The sequence below is a fragment of the Saccostrea echinata genome, unplaced genomic scaffold (genome assembly GCF_033153115.1).
Source record: "Saccostrea echinata isolate AGI-Se365-2 ecotype Australia unplaced genomic scaffold, CSIRO_AGI_Sech_v1 ptg000001l, whole genome shotgun sequence".
Lineage (NCBI taxonomy): Eukaryota > Metazoa > Mollusca > Bivalvia > Ostreida > Ostreidae > Saccostrea > Saccostrea echinata.
The window spans coordinates 39176173-39192165 of NW_026889750.1; the positions used below are offsets into that span (position 1 = coordinate 39176173).

Below are 15993 nucleotides of genomic sequence, written 5' to 3' on the forward strand. Positions count from 1 at the left end.
ACTTTCAACATAGAGATTTTGAGAAATTCTGAGACTATGCGTGCCACAGCTCCTATATAAAATTTCAAGTCGTTACAGAGAATGGCTCTTAAGATGAAAGTGTGTCAACAATTTTTAGTCAACATCGATACAATGACCTTTGTTTGCAAATATAACCTGTCGAAAAGTCCATGTTGACTGACGTTTCTTAGACCATTATTTTCATACTGAATTATTTACCGATTACTCCGTTTACCCAAGCCAATGGGCTCACGACGGGTGTTACTTGTAGACAGGGAATGTTTAATTCTCTGTGGCACCTGATCACTAATCTCTTTTTAGGGGTTGTCTTTGCTCTGCTCTCAGTTTGTATTGTATAATTGGACTTTTGAGCGTGATTACTGTTCGTTACCGTCACATTTCACCATATTGTAAGTAGTACTTTCACGTTTATTGTTGAGAATTTAAAAAAAATCTTTTATTTCACAACTTTTTTCAGGTGTGTTCAGCATCAAAGATGATCAATCTCAGAAATTCATTGAATACTTTGTTCACCTTATTGTCCAAATTCATTTAAGTTCAGGGAAAGTGTCAATATTGAGTTATATAGGAATACACCAAACCATTCAATCAAATATTACAACACTGTAAAATCACTCTGTGCACAGAGGTTTTATTAGTACAATAAATGGTTACATTGGGAACAATCCACCCAGGTAGTAGCATAAGCGGCAGCCATGCCAACATATCACATGAGGCAGCGCCCCCTATAGGGCGAGTTCAGAAACCCTAACAGTTCATCAACTAAGCCCTAGAGGGCGTGGCAGTACTGACATGGCTTCCGCTGTAGATCAAGTACTTGTCTACAAACTGGCCAGAGGTTGTCGGTCACGCGCTAGTTAAAAAATATTCAATTGGATTAACAATTATAAATAAATAATATGATTAATCAAATAAAATTTTTATAACTTTGATCCATCATGAATGAATATACGACAGGTCAATATTTTCTAAACAAGAGAAATAAATAATACAATCACTTTCATAAATCACATAACACAGGGAGCAAACAGCCTCCGCAGTTATTATCCTCCCACCCAACAAAACACATCATATACAGTGTAGGAATATCGTTATCTATTATTAGATTACGCTAGAGCTTTGGTACTAATGGGATGCTAACACTGTATGAGAAACGAACAAATGACAGGTGTTCTAAATTTGGCAGTGGTTTTGGCTGCCATGGATCGAATTTCAGACGATTCATCCCAAGCCAACAGAAGAAGACGGAGGCAAGATACAAATCAGATGTCACTCTCTATATTTACAACAATCAAGATGGTTTCCGAAATACTCCACGCGCCTCCTTAACAACAGACACACTCTGCTGAAGGTGGGAGTGCTTCCTAACTAAGGCCCGGGGAGCAGAGGCAGCAAATGTGTCTAACAGAAATAGTAATGGAATGGTAGTGCTCTTTGGCTTGAGAAAAACCGTAATTAAAACAGATAATTTAGGAAGAAAAAAATAAAATACAAAGATTTTCCACCCCTTATTTCAAAATGAGCCTTCAACTGCTGTCCGTAGGTATAGATTATTTATTGTCCATTTTGACACACTGACACGTGATTTTTAAGTCTTTTACGCCACATTCACGGAGATTAAAGTTCGTATTTTTGAGGGGTGATGGATGAGAATTGAGTCGACTAGAAGTTCGATGTTATTATGCCTCTTCTGAGCTGCTTCCCTTGATGATCCCTACAAATCTCTCATAATCTAACTTTCCTCCTTCAATAGGGGCTTCTTTAAACGTCTGCCTCATCTGAAAGAAAATCATTTTACGTCTTTTATTATAAGCAATTATAATTTGTTTGCATTGAACCCCTGGTGCATGCTACTATATTTACTGAGTATTCATATTCTTTTTTAAAAAATCTTTAATTTTTTTTAACATTTCGAACATTTATTGTTGAATAAAAATCCTATTACCTCCTCCTTTGTGAAGTTGTCTCCCATGTTTTCTAATAAGTCCTTGATGCTGAAAATTATAAACGAGAACCATTTTAGACTGAGATTAAAACATCTGTACTTTGAAGATTTCCTCTTTTTTTAATACTAGTACTTCGATTTGTTTATTTATCACACTTACTACTCCTCTGGAATTTTTCCCTTTCCATCCTTGTCAAACATGGCGAAGGCGTTCTTTAAAGAATCCTCGGGATCGGTACCTAATGACAGACGAGAAAAGCTTATTACGCGTGGTCATAAGAATAAATAACGTAACAATTAATTAATGTACGTATGCTTGTAATGAAATTATATTGTTCAGAAAATTAGGAACAAATATCCCACTCACAAGGAGGTTAACTGATTGATTTAATAATTGAATGATTTAATGATTGATCGATCGACTGATTGATTGATTGATTGATATACCGCCGAGTTTGTCGCTGAAGAGGGAGAGGAACATTGTGAAGTTGAGGGGTCCGGGGGCCTCGGCCAACATTTCTTTCAAGGTTTTATCATCGGGTGTGCTTCCTGTAAATAGATGCAAATATTAACTTAATGCAAATATTAAAAAAAAAAAATAATGCGTTTCAGTCTTTCTTTAAAAACTTATTACTAAAAAACAAAAAAAATCAAAGAAATTACTTTTTCATTTAAAGCCACACTCTCTGAAGTATTCTGAACACCGGTTAGGTTTTTTTTACGCTTTTCTTGACATTTCGAATTTGCAACAGGTGAGATTGTAGAATTATTTGTTTAACAATAAAGAAATAAATAAATGTGTTATTTTATGAAAAATATAATCTTTCTGCAATTCAAGACTTAGTAACTTAAGCTTTCTTCGGATATTGTTTCAAAATTGATAGCCAGAAGTTTGTATTTTATATGCTTATCAACTTGAACAATGAATCCTACTAGAATATCAAAATAATATTTATGTCAGACATGATTTGGTGAATGTTCTACTGTATCTAATGCTGATCAGCAAAAAAAAATGTATATACAAGTAGAGATCTAACATTCCGAGGAACACCTTTACAACAAAGATTACTGTTTATCTCCCGTGTGGATCGCCTAGCAACCAAATATTTGGAGAATTACGGCGTTTGGCTGCTTTCCATGTAAACTCTTTCGATCAAGGTGCAAGATATTGATAAGCTTTAGAAAATTGCCTCTGAAAAATTTTCAATACGTATGAACCCAAAAAAATGTTGATTCGCGCATTAAAATATGAATTCTGGTCGACATACACATAATGATATGCCACTACATTACAAAGATGAGCATGGTGATTACTGAACAGAAATGATGCCAGGAGTCACTCAACAATGAAGTTTTTGTGATGAGTTTGGACGAGTGCCAGAAGCAGGCACCAAATACATATGATAATAATTTGTGAGGGTTACTTCATGAGCGATGCATTTAGATTTGCATGCGCAGCATTCTACACGCTTGTCTCTAGTAACAGGCGATTGAACTGTCATTTCGTACGCCTTCTTGCCAAAATTTTCAGAGTAGTAGCAAAAGCCAGCTAACTCATAGTATAGCATGTCATTTTACAATAATAGCAGGTATAGAATATGTAACAACTTACCTAACGATGAGAACATTTCCTTCAGGTCGTTAATATCGATAAAACCGTCCCTGTTCTGATCAATCATTGTGAAGGCCTAAAAACCAAAATAAAATATGAATATTGAACATTCAATGCAAATTCAAAGACTCAAGGGAAAGTCACATGACCTAGAAAATAGCAAAATACTTTTATTTTGAGTTGCATGTGCTTTGAAATTTTAGTCATGTTAAAATAACTTCAAAATTTAGAAGAAAAGGTATTTCAACATTCAAAAGAAAATATATTTGTTTTTCTCAGTCAAATCGGAGAATACACTTGGAATATACTTGTACATTTACAACATTCAATTTCAAAATGGTATCGGTGTGCACACGAAGAATCAAAAGCAGGAGAAAACGAATATGAAAAATAGGAAACATGCCTGCCAAATTAAAGGTGACGTGCAACTGATAACGAAAAAAAAAAATCATAAAAGGTCAACTTAAGAAAATCAAGTTTCTCATCCAGTAAATCTGTTAAGATTTCTAGGTAGTGGTGGGGAGATCATCTTGATCCGATCTTTAATAAAAGACACATCGATTTAACAAAAAAATAAAGAGAATTTCCATTAATGTTCTACATATAGAATACAAAATTCTACAGGACTCTAATCTACGGAATAATAAATTAAAATTTGTCTTCTATTATAATCAATCTACAGCAAATATCACTAGACTAAACAGGAAAATCTAGTCTAATTTCGTCAACCCACCGATACCCTTTCGAAAGTAAAAGCATTTTTTGTCAAAAGATGAACATTGACATGTTTTCAGTAGCACATCCATCATTCTGCTGAAGGTAAACAAAAACCATATCAACAAAATACCGGTGTTAAAGAGCAGTTGCAATGAAGGTCTTTGTGAATCGAAGTATACCAACAAATGGAAAATGATGAAAAATTGTGATTGGGATATAAGAATTATGGAGCAATGATGGGCATGCGATAAGGAGGGGTAATTTGTGCTTTCGTTTTTATATTAACGCAGCACAGCCGGCCTTAATTAATTGGGAAGAATCCAACGTTCAGTCAGCCCATATAAAGTTAGTTAATATGGACGATGAAGTATAGGAGGAGTCCACTGGCTGGTGGACTTTTTTCATGCCGGAAAGAATTAATGTCACCATCAAACTTCAGTTAAAAATGAAAACCAAAAACGTTGACAGTGCTTTTTGATGCCGTAGCATGCCATTTTGTATCAGACCTCCTTCATTTCTTGGATGACCCTCTGATTAAACTTTGTCAACACATTTGAGGTGGCGGCCCGGACTTTTTGTTGTTGTGCCTGGAATGAACAATTCACACCATGTTAGCTACGCTACGTCACTACAACTACATTATTTCCTACATCATACCTCTTTCATTTCTTGCATTAATTTCTGTGGAAGACGGGCAAAAACATTCGACGTCGCCCTTTCCGCTCGACTTTTCTTGTCCTGTTCGTATATAAAATCAAACAGTGACGTATCACCTTTCAAAGGTTTGACCAGACTCTCACTACAGCCCTGGTCTTAAGCAACTAAAAACAGTCAAGCAGCCCTCTAATCATGCCACCAGAGCAAAGAACACATCAACAGAGCGTACCGAAAAAGATGGACGAAATTAAAAAATCTAATAAAATGAAAACGAGTGATAAATCACTTATCATTGTCTCTTATGTAATAAAATTATTTCCAGAACAGCGCTGTATGAAGTTGTAGTGTACATGCACGTTTATATAGGGAAAGGAGAAAAGTTACGTTCTAACTACCAGGTATTTCAGAGAAAAGACTAAATAATGAACGACTTTGTTTTTGGATACTGTAATTGTGTACACTATATTGTAGCTTAATAAAGGATAATAAGAGTATAAACTACAACTACATGTATTATATCTAAAGGCAGTATGTCTAGAAAGGCAAACCATTTCTACTTTATATTAAACTATCTGGTCTAGCTACTGTTACACTGACACCAACTTACCTTCTGTTGATGATGAAAAATAAAAATATGAAAAGAATTTTAAAATGTGTTCAAGATTGGCTACTTGTATTATGTATCAGTAGAAAATAAAAAGTCGTTGTTCAATGTATTTTTTTTTTCAAATCTAAATTAAACTGATGTGGAGAAAACAAAATACTAGTATGCAAAAAAGTTATGGAAAGTGTTAAAACAACAATTCGTAAAGAAAACATTGATTGTCATTGACCTGTAAACCTATACCCTAAGTCAGTCTTTGCAAGTTCAGATAAAAAAAATGCATGCTTGCAAAGAGCTGACCATTTACCATCCCTAAAGGAATGTAGGCATAGAGATTCTATTTTTTTTCTCTCCCTCCAAACTCCGATAAAATTCACTTTCAACTGCAATATGCATGCCACCATTTTGTTTACAATTCAAGAATCAAATTCTCACACGGTATGAATTCTCCGGAAATTAAGAATTGCATGGTTGTAAACAAAATCCGTATTAAAGTAATTCACTAAACTCCCAAGGATAAGAATTCAATAGACAAATCCATGTTAAAATGTTACAAAAGATCACACTCCAAACAGTACTTACGTCGTCAGACATGTTTAATCTGAAATAAAAGAAATTTTCATTAGTACTATTACCGCAGATATACCTTATCTTTTTATAAATTTCAAGTACATTGTAAGGGGTTGGTAAATTTCTTTTTAAAAATTTCCTAAATGTCAAAATTGGAATGCGTCATCACACTGGATACTCAAAGAAAACCAAAGATATTTATAAGAAATATCGAACAAGTTTGACTTACAATATAGATGAATTAGTCCCAAAGAGATCACAGACAATGGAGGCAGCTAGAGGCTTGGCAATGGAATGGTGGTGAGGATAGAAGCAGCGTTCCTTATGAATGCCTACTGTTTATCCAACACCATGCAATGCCTTAGCCTCCCGCTGCTCTCAGATCATCTGCCTTACGTATCAAATGTCGGCGGGCGGCGCGTGCTGTTTGCCAGATGTGCGATTATAAATTACTTCGCGTTCGAAGCTTATATACATTATACATATGTGTATGCAAGTGTGGCTTCACATTTTAAGTTTACAAACAGTGATTTATTCTTCAATCCCTTGTGTTTCGTGCCAAAAAAGTCCTTAAGTTTTTGCATTAAAATGAATTTGTTTTTGTTGCTGCTTCAGTTGTTACGTACGTATATTTGTAAAGCAAATGGGGTATTCAAGCAAATGTACCTAACTGGCTAAATTTGTTACTTTGAATTTGATTTTTTTCCCCTTTAATTATCTGATCAACTACCGCCATCTTCATCTATTCAAAGCAAAGAAAGTTAGGAAAGGTGGAAACGAAAGAATAGCAATTTGGTTAAACCCTATATCCAAATTAAAAAAATCGAAGGTTTAAAATACTTATTTACACTCTATTTGTACTGTTTTGCAGAGTGACTTACGAGTTCGTCTATATTTAGTACACCCAGGGTAAAGCATAACGCCCACACGTCTTCTACATTACGCTCCCGATAAAGTCATCGTTTGCAAATCCCTGCTCTACAAATTTCCAAGATCTTCATAATGCCATCATGCATTGCAGAAAAAAAAGTGGTTCTATCGCCTGTAAACATAGATTTATTTTGACCTTCTATTTTTCGCAATCGTCCTTTCGGTTCAATTCTGTATTTGTGAAATTTAATCAAATTCAATTATATGTACATAAAGTCTTTCAAAATCTTTTTTTAATATAGGCAAATGTTTACATGAAAAGGGCTTTCTTTAGCCAGCCCTTTGCCCATAAAAACGGAGATAGAACTATTCAGGAAGAGGTTCGGTATCTATCTGCATTATGTGTGTAAATGTTTTAGTGGTTCTTAAAAAGTAACCGGCGAGGAAGCTGAAGATATATACACAGATCTACAAATGCCGTGATCGTCGGTAGATAAAACCTTGTACTTAACTCGTGGTGTTATAGGTGTATACAATGCATTGCTCTTATCTTTCCTCAGAATATCTTGCTGTGGAGGAATTTCATATTCATATTAAGGTCAAAGGTCAATGTGCAAAGACCCTGACAAATATGTAGTCATGTTTCTGCATATGTAATGAGACTAGATATTTAGTATCTATACTTGTATTAGTACCACACTGTATATTTCTTCTTACAGTATTTATTACAACTAATGATACTGCCAGAGTAGATGTATTTAGGTATTCAGAATATTAATAAAGGGTACTTATTTCCTAAGTTTGCGGGGTCAAAAATAAAAAACAAAATATCCTTTTTATTATTTTTAAGTATGTCTGTACTTTACTCACATTCTTGCAGGTTTGGACAAATGTGAAAAGCATATTGATACTATTATCATTATTTTAAGTTGAACCATTGCATGCATGAATATCAGGTTACTCCATTCAGATACAAGCATATCATATTTCTGACCGGTTCCATTTAAGCTGTCTGATTTAATTAAAACAAAAGATATCAGTAAAATGTACTCACCTTTTTAACTAGTAAAACCTCTCGAATTATCTCAACAAACACTTGACGGATCGACCTGCACACACCCTGCTCCTTACCGGGCTGATGGGAAGACACTACGAAAGTGAAACCTTCTCAACTCCACTCTTATCACGCATACCTTCCTCTCCTGACGTCACGGCGCTTGTTCCAAAGATGGGCCGATTCGTGAGGTATCGGTTGACCGAGAACAGCTTCCGTATCTCCATCGCTACGCACCTAGCAACCGCCGTTACGATGGAAATATCATATGCTGATTCTACACTTGTGCATGATTATAGAGCACTATGCTAGGACGTTTTATGTTGTTTGTGAATGAATGAATTTGTTTTTCTTATGTTTATTTGTAATGCAACGTCTAGACGTTATTTGCAATAAATACTTTATGATTTTTTTGTTTACCGAATAATTGGTAATAAAATTTCCCAAATAGATTTTGTAAAATATTTAAAAATGGGGGGAAAATGAATTTCTAACAGAGGACCAATTAATGCCATTTCTAAATATATTCTTTAATTATTGGGGGAGGGGAGGAGGGTCCCAAACTTGACAAACTCATTAAATAAATGTATGATTAGACTAGACATACAATCAAGTTAAAACAAAATTATATTTCACTTAGTAATTATTTATAACAAATTCAGAGTATTTAGAACTAATACGTAACTGTTTTATTATAATTACATCTGAAATTTGGGCTTGATTTTTTCTTTCTTTCTTTCTTTTTTGTTTATTTATTTTTTTTAATAAGAAAGTCTGTTAACTTTAAAATTCACACAACATGTGCTTTGCATTGTGCAATAAATTAGAATTGTTAATAATAATTAGAAATCGCTGTGTCAGAGATAGGGGAATATGAAATACATGTGGTTTACAATCCCCCGCAAGGCGCACAAGTTCGCGGAATCGACGCGTGAAGATTTGTGACACTATCCATATACAGCTACGTGCATTACGCGTGCCTGATAATTAGGACCACTAGAAAGAAATAATGAATTAAAGATGAGGAACTGTTAGATTACAGACTGCTACATTTTCCACTATCATACTCAGGGCTGTCCATTGTGACCAGAAGGTCACTCGGCAGGAACATCGGCAGGGGGTGGTTGCAGTTCCGTACGTGTTAATTCAACATGAAAGTTGACCTCTTTGTGATTTGCTGGAGCAAAGAGCGGGGCGACATACACATATATTTATAATTGATACACGGCATCTGATGTCGGGATAAGTGAAGACATTTTTTCTTTGATTTGTACTTTGTCTTAAAGTTTTATTATAGAAAACACATAAAATCTGAAATGTGATTAAAAATTGTTTCCCTTTCATGTTGTTAAATTTTAATTTTCAAGTGTCAGTTTATATGAATACTAATTTTATGAATGACTGAAAACTGACTGTCTAAGACAACATATGATCCTGGGGCCTCGCCCCCCCCCCCCCCGCCTCTCTCTCCCTTTACAGTATAAAAAAATAAAGCTATGATATAATAATAAATGCAATGTTGTGTTTTGCATGTATGCATGTATTTGACCAGTGCATGACCCTTAAAATATTTTTAATTTAACGCATGTATGTATTAACAAGCATTCTGAAAGTATTGCATTAGCAATACTAGTCCCCTACCGGCAAGTGTAATCTGGTTCCCATTAAGAATTGAAAATGTCATAATTCCGTAAAAAATGAATGAAGTGGAACGAAATGCAAACTTGATCTATTACTAATCAAGGTAAAGTAACACACCAAAAATCAGCTCAATATCTTAAAGCGTTTAGAAGAAAATCGCGGAAAACCCTTAAAAATTGAAAAGGCCATAATTCCGTCAAAAATCAATGAAGCGGAACGAAATGTAAACTTCAAGATACACTCACATACCAAAAATCAGCTCAATATCTGCAAGCGTTTAGGAAAAAAGTGCGGAAAACCAAGTGGGGCAGACTGACAGACAGACATGGGGACAGACAGACAGACAGACGGACGGACAGACTCAGAGGAAACCTATAGTCCCCTCCGGTTTCACCGGTAGGGGACTAATAAAAATGTTTGCAAAGAGAGAAGAGGGAGAGAGAGTACAGTTCTAAAATAAATAATTAAAATATGAATTAACCATTTTATTAGACAATAAGTTTGAAATGCTTGGAGTTGGAAATTGTGTGAACACTGATGTACAATAAGTGTTCAAAGAAAAGGATTTGTTAAATGTCGCTTTCTAGTTTAAACGCAACGCAGTTTAAAACTTTATTGTCCATAATTTCCTCTATACATTAAGAGTTCCAATAATTGAAGGACCTTTATATATGCGATTTTATGATGCCTGGTAATGCTGTACACCTTCTCTGAATCAAATTTTGAGGATATACCAGCAGAAACTATATTTCTGTTAATTTTTCTTTAAAAGACACAGGGATTTTCATCATTCCATATCTTTTGCCAAAGAAAATCTTATCATTTTATAATCTTAAATCAAGAATATCTTGGAAAATTATCAGCGGGAAAGGTACATTGTAATGTTCATGTACGTCGTGTATGACCTTAACTAAAGGGATGAAACAAGTTGACATTGACCCGACTTGAACTGTTGAAAGCATGGAACAAGATTTACGTCCCTTGCGTCAAGAGATTATACTTGGTTTACCTTGATTTTTTTTTCTACAATACCATGTAAATATTATGCATTGCTAAAGTTAATCAATCAAAAAAGACATCCCACTGCAATAAAAATGATGCTTTACTCCGTGTTTACACCCCCCCCCCCCCGTATTTCATTAGATCCACCCTGCTGACTTGAAACTTGTGAATTAATACTGTTATTTGTAGGGCTGGGTTTGTCTGGAGAATTCGTATTGCGATATATTGCGATATTTCTTACTGTATTGCGACATGTATTGCAATATTTCCAACATAAATTGAAATGGTATTTTCTCATTTTCATGCAGAATGTACAGAACTATGATAAATGGCCAAGAAAAAATATTTTGTTGATTAATTTACAGTTATGTATCAAAATACACCCACTGCAACAGCTTTTGCCTTACTGTTTGGCACGATCGCAAACGATTCTGACAACATATACTTTATTTTTTATTATAGAAATCCGAGTCCAAGCATTTTCCCGGTATATCGGTACTACAAAAACGTATTGTAGCAATATACCGGAATATCGGTATTATTGCCCAGCCTTGGTTATTTGCGACTCTGATCCAAAGAACTATTTCTATTAATTTGTTAATGTTGTCAACATTAAAACAATGTTCAGTAGACAAAAATAGAGCTGAAAAAAATGCAGAAGCAGAGAGATGATCAGGTGTAAGGACAAGGACACTTACGGTACCTACCAAGTAGTAGAGTTTAACAAGAGTCTCAGGGTCTCAACAACTCAATGGAGAGGGGGGGAATAATGTTTTCCAGTCCACCATCTTATTATAATAATCATTTTGCTATATCTTTTATCCATTTATCCACTCATTAATAGCAATCTATTTGGGTTTTTTTTCTTATATTCCTAACATCTTATGTAGATCAAACTATCCATAGATAAAGGGGGGGGCAGTTCATTGACAAGTTTATTTCCAACTGAAATGTAAAATGTGAGAGTAATGCAGGACAAGTTTACATTTAACTACACTAAATTCCACATGTATTTTGCTTATAAGGTGCATGGAAGGCTACAGCATTCAAAACACCATAACATGGATGGGGAGGTCAAATTGACAAAATAAGCGAAAAACAAATTTCACGCTCACATTAAACAGTTTGACAGCAGTAGCTGTTACAATGGCTCTTCCATTAATTCAAACTTACTCCAAGGATAATACAGGGATTTTGAGATATAAATCACATTTGCAGACAAGGAAGGGGGCTAAGAAAATGCAAATATATGCATTGAATTATTATTTTTTAAAAGATGTAGTCTCATAACTGCAACGGTGTTGTGTGTAAACAAATTTTCATAATGCGCTAATACTTTTTGCACACACACTGTGCAGTTAATAGACTCAAAAAAAATAATAATAATTCAATGCTTAAGAATAAATAACACAAACAAACTTTTTTTCAGGAATCAGCAATATTTCTCATAAATATATATTCAAACAGGTAACCTGAATAAGGTTTGCAGTGTAAAGTGGGAGAATTTTGTAAGATTTTGTCACAATGTTAAAACTAAGTGCAAAATTATATAGAAACCAAATCAAAGTCTCATATTTTAGCACCAAAGAAAACTCAAGATTTCTTTTTATTTTAGGTATTTATCATTTATGTCATTTCCATTCAAAATCAGTCAAAAAATACATATCAATCCAGGCATCAAATTTTTGTTTGTGTTAAGTATCCTTACGTATATCATATTTAATACCCATTCATACCATCACAGCAAATCTCATGTGTAAATAATGACATATTTTATTTGAAGATTATAAATATATCAGACTTTACTTTCACTATTTTCAACAGATTCACTTTCACTACTTTCTGGGCTATTCTGAACCTCTAACTGTTTCATTCTCTCTGCTAATTGTAGAACCCTTTCTGTAGCAGTCATTTGTTTCACAGAAACTCTGCCATAGTTTGGATCTGGAAAGGTCTTTAAATTTACAGCTGGATCTTTGAATAAAAATGGATGCCACACCCCCTGTATGCTGGGGTTGTGAGTATGAAATGGTTTAGTTCTCTTCACTATATCCACTCCTGACCGAGTTCTGGCTACCTCCACCCACTTACAGATCTCCTCCATGTTCATGTTTCTCACATCAGTCTTATGAGAATTGCCATTCACTGAAATAATTAAACTATAGTTTAAGCAAATTTCATTTTGAAAAAAATATTTAAAAAGGAAATAACATAGAAAATCAATATCATTTGGAGACTTACAGTAATCTGCTCGTATGTTAGCACCTCGATGGCGGGTTGGTTTTACGTACACCACAATGTTGGGATATTTCCTGGCAAAATCCACAAGATAATTCTCTACAAAATCCCTACAAGAAATAAATAAAAAATTGACACAGGTTAGATTAAAACTGAATAATATTTTTAACATGAAAAAACAAAATATGTGACAGATCAAACCAAAACAAAGCCCTCATTTGAACTCTAGACTAGATAGAATCAATGTACATTGTAAAATGATTTTGTCTAATGGACTCAGTTTAATGGTGGAATTTACTGACTTTCAAGCTTTCTTGTCTTTGGAAGTCAAACACTAGACCATCAAATCCCCCCTAAAACAACCCTACCCATGCTCCTCACTGGCAAGATTTTTCTTGCTTGCTGGGATATCAAATCTACTCAGAGCCTGATTCAAAACTAAGTCAACTCAAACCCAACACATCAACTCATAAGACCTTGGTTATGAGTTCACTCTTGCTTTTTGATGGGTGAAGTCAAGTTGTACCTTAGGCAAAGGCAAAATTTGAATTGTAACCTGCCCTGTGTCCAGCTACCATATATACTTGGCTATAAGTCGTTTTTTTTGAGAGTTAAATTTTGGTCCAAAACTCTATGTCTGCTTATAGGCGAGTCATAAAAAGATTAGTATTTTTTCTTGACGGCGAAATGTAGTATTTTATACACATTTCCCACGATTATCGTTGACAAAGTCTAGATATATTATATCATTTATGTATTCTAAAATTACACATGAAGTACAAGTATTTACATATTTTAATAATTCTATTTTTATCTTAAGTGTACATAAGTCATTATATATTTTTCTTAAGGATTTAAAATTAAATATTTTTAAAAATATTAATCTAAACCAGGTTAAACATCAGAGCATTGATTTGAAATTGTCAACTGATCTGGCAAAAAGTTGTACCGACTTATAAGCAGGTCAATGGCAAATCCCTCCAAAATAACCAAAAAAAATACTACCGACTTATAGGCGAGTAAATACGGTAAAAGTTGACTATAGGATTTTAAAATGTCTTATATTTTTATGTACTAACCCAAGATTTTCAAACAAAATAAATGTTGGGGAAAAAAATCTATGTTTTTGATGTAATTGTGAGTTAAAATACAGTCAAACCTTATTATCTTGAACTCAATGGGACCGAGAAAAATTTTTCGAAAATAGATATCGGAGGATTTGAAATATCCAGGATAAAAATGCTTAAAGAGTAAGAAGTTGGAATTTCAAAATCACTTCTACATATCCATGGTATTCGAGATATCCATGTTTCAGATTCCGAAGTTCAACTGTATATAAAATATGTACTTATAGTATTTTTGCATGAAACACAGGACAGGCAAGTAAGGGGGAGGGGGGCTTATTTTCCCAAGAATTTTTTTCAGTGTCAATAAAGTTTGCAAATTTTTATCTAAGGTCCCCCAACTCCACTGTTTCAGAGTGTAACACCCCATTCTGAAATAGGTTTTTGCGAGTTCAGAGTTTCAGGCTTTTTTTTTTTTTTTGGTATAGTCCCCACTTTGAAAATTGAAGTTTTTTCCTTTAGGAACGAAGGAAAATGAGCATAATTCTGCTTCCTTCAAGGTTTTCAGTCATTAATAACAAGTTATATTGTTTCAGGTTTTAATTTAACATCTTCATTAATACAAACAAATAAATATTCTTGAATATCAATGTGCAAATTAAAATTGAAATATAATTTAGTTACAAATTATCAATGTTATATGGAGGAGTCAACTAGTATCAGAGTCTTGGTTATGAGTTGATTTTTGCCTTTTCTTTATGAGTTGACATATAGGGTTCGAGTTGACTTGCTTCCAAGTTGGTCAGGTTATGTGTTGACCAGAAACCTGGGAAAGGAATGGCATGAAATGCAAGAGAGAAGTCAGAAGGGGACAAATTATGACAGACCAAAACTTGGCTAGTTTGGGGCCCAGAAATGTGCATTGGTGCTTTAATATTTTTGAGTTATTTCGCTGCAAATACTATGACTTACTGCAGGTTGCACTGGTTTTAAACACGTTTAATTCTTTCAATTAAACTGGCGTACTGGTTGGCGGCACGTCAATTTACCCAAATGGACCCAAATTGAACACAAATGGACCCAAATGGACACAAATGGACCCAAATGGAACCCAAATGAACCAAATGGAAATCAAAATGGACCCAAATGGAAATCAAATGGACCCAAATGGAAATCGAATGCAATATTAAATATATATATTATCGTATTATCAAGTTGTTACAATACTTATTTAAAATGATGAAAATAATGAACTTACAAATGGAGAATATTAATAAATTATTCATTTCTAATATTGTATTTTAAATACGAATGAATTTTCTTTAGTATTATATATATATATTTGCAAAATTATGGGGGGGGGGGGGGCACAGGCCCCGTGCTACCCCCCCCCCCCACCCCCCGGTTCCTACGGTCATGGAAACTTTATAAATTTTAAAATGAAATACTTCAATTTTATATTCAATGATATGGAATAGTTATTACAAATAGAAAAAAAATTAATTCCATATTTTAAAATACAATATTAGAAATGAATAATTTTATATTCTCCATTTGCAAGTTCATTATTTTCAACATTTTAAATAAGTAACAACTTGAGAATACGATAATATATGTTTATATGTTTAATATTCCATTTGGGTCCATTTGATTTCCATTTGGGTCCATTTGGGTTTCCATTTGGGTCCATTTGGTTCCATTTGGGTTCCATTTGGGTCCATTTGGGTAAATCGACGCACCCCTGGTTGGTTGTAAATTTAACAGAGAAAATTCAAGTTAATAGCGTGTTTATATATTACCTCATGCCTCTACAGTCCGACCTGTGTTTACAGAATCTGAAGGTTATTCTCATAAGCTGACAAACATATCGACCCACTCCATTCTGTCCAATATTAATTAGTCTTGTCGGTGGTAGAGAATTGTACGACATTTTTCGTCCGAACTTTCATCCGGATTTCAAATATCCCAACATATGCAGTTCAAAATTTATAGTACTTC

General features: G+C 34.1%; 2 protein-coding genes across 4 annotated transcripts; both read right to left on the bottom strand.

Moving 5' to 3' along the window:
* Positions 1-632: 632 nt before the first annotated feature.
* LOC133191322 (myosin regulatory light chain A, smooth adductor muscle-like) lies at positions 633-8192 on the bottom strand. Of its 3 annotated transcripts, none has more exons than XM_061327069.1 (8): positions 8051-8192; positions 6139-6157; positions 4802-4882; positions 3579-3654; positions 2414-2515; positions 2127-2205; positions 1967-2015; positions 633-1799 (listed from the first exon to the last, which is right to left on the bottom strand). In XM_061327069.1, exons 2-8 carry the CDS (start codon positions 6148-6150, stop codon positions 1701-1703), a joined length of 498 nt encoding a protein of 165 aa, XP_061183053.1. In that variant the 5' UTR covers positions 6151-6157; positions 8051-8192; the 3' UTR covers positions 633-1700. The 3 variants fall into 3 exon arrangements, with proteins under 3 accessions (XP_061183053.1, XP_061183059.1, XP_061183069.1); XM_061327075.1 differs by lacking the exon at positions 8051-8192 and adding an exon at positions 6356-6470; XM_061327085.1 differs by lacking the exons at positions 4802-4882; positions 6139-6157; positions 8051-8192 and adding an exon at positions 4953-5068.
* A 4256-nt stretch (positions 8193-12448) lies between these two features.
* Positions 12449-15976, bottom strand: LOC133179217 (large ribosomal subunit protein mL43-like). Its single transcript, XM_061314012.1, has 3 exons — positions 15795-15976; positions 12935-13041; positions 12449-12838 (listed from the first exon to the last, which is right to left on the bottom strand). Exons 1-3 carry the CDS (start codon positions 15923-15925, stop codon positions 12489-12491), a joined length of 588 nt encoding a protein of 195 aa, XP_061169996.1. The 5' UTR covers positions 15926-15976; the 3' UTR covers positions 12449-12488.
* Between the last annotated feature and the right edge of the window lie 17 nt (positions 15977-15993).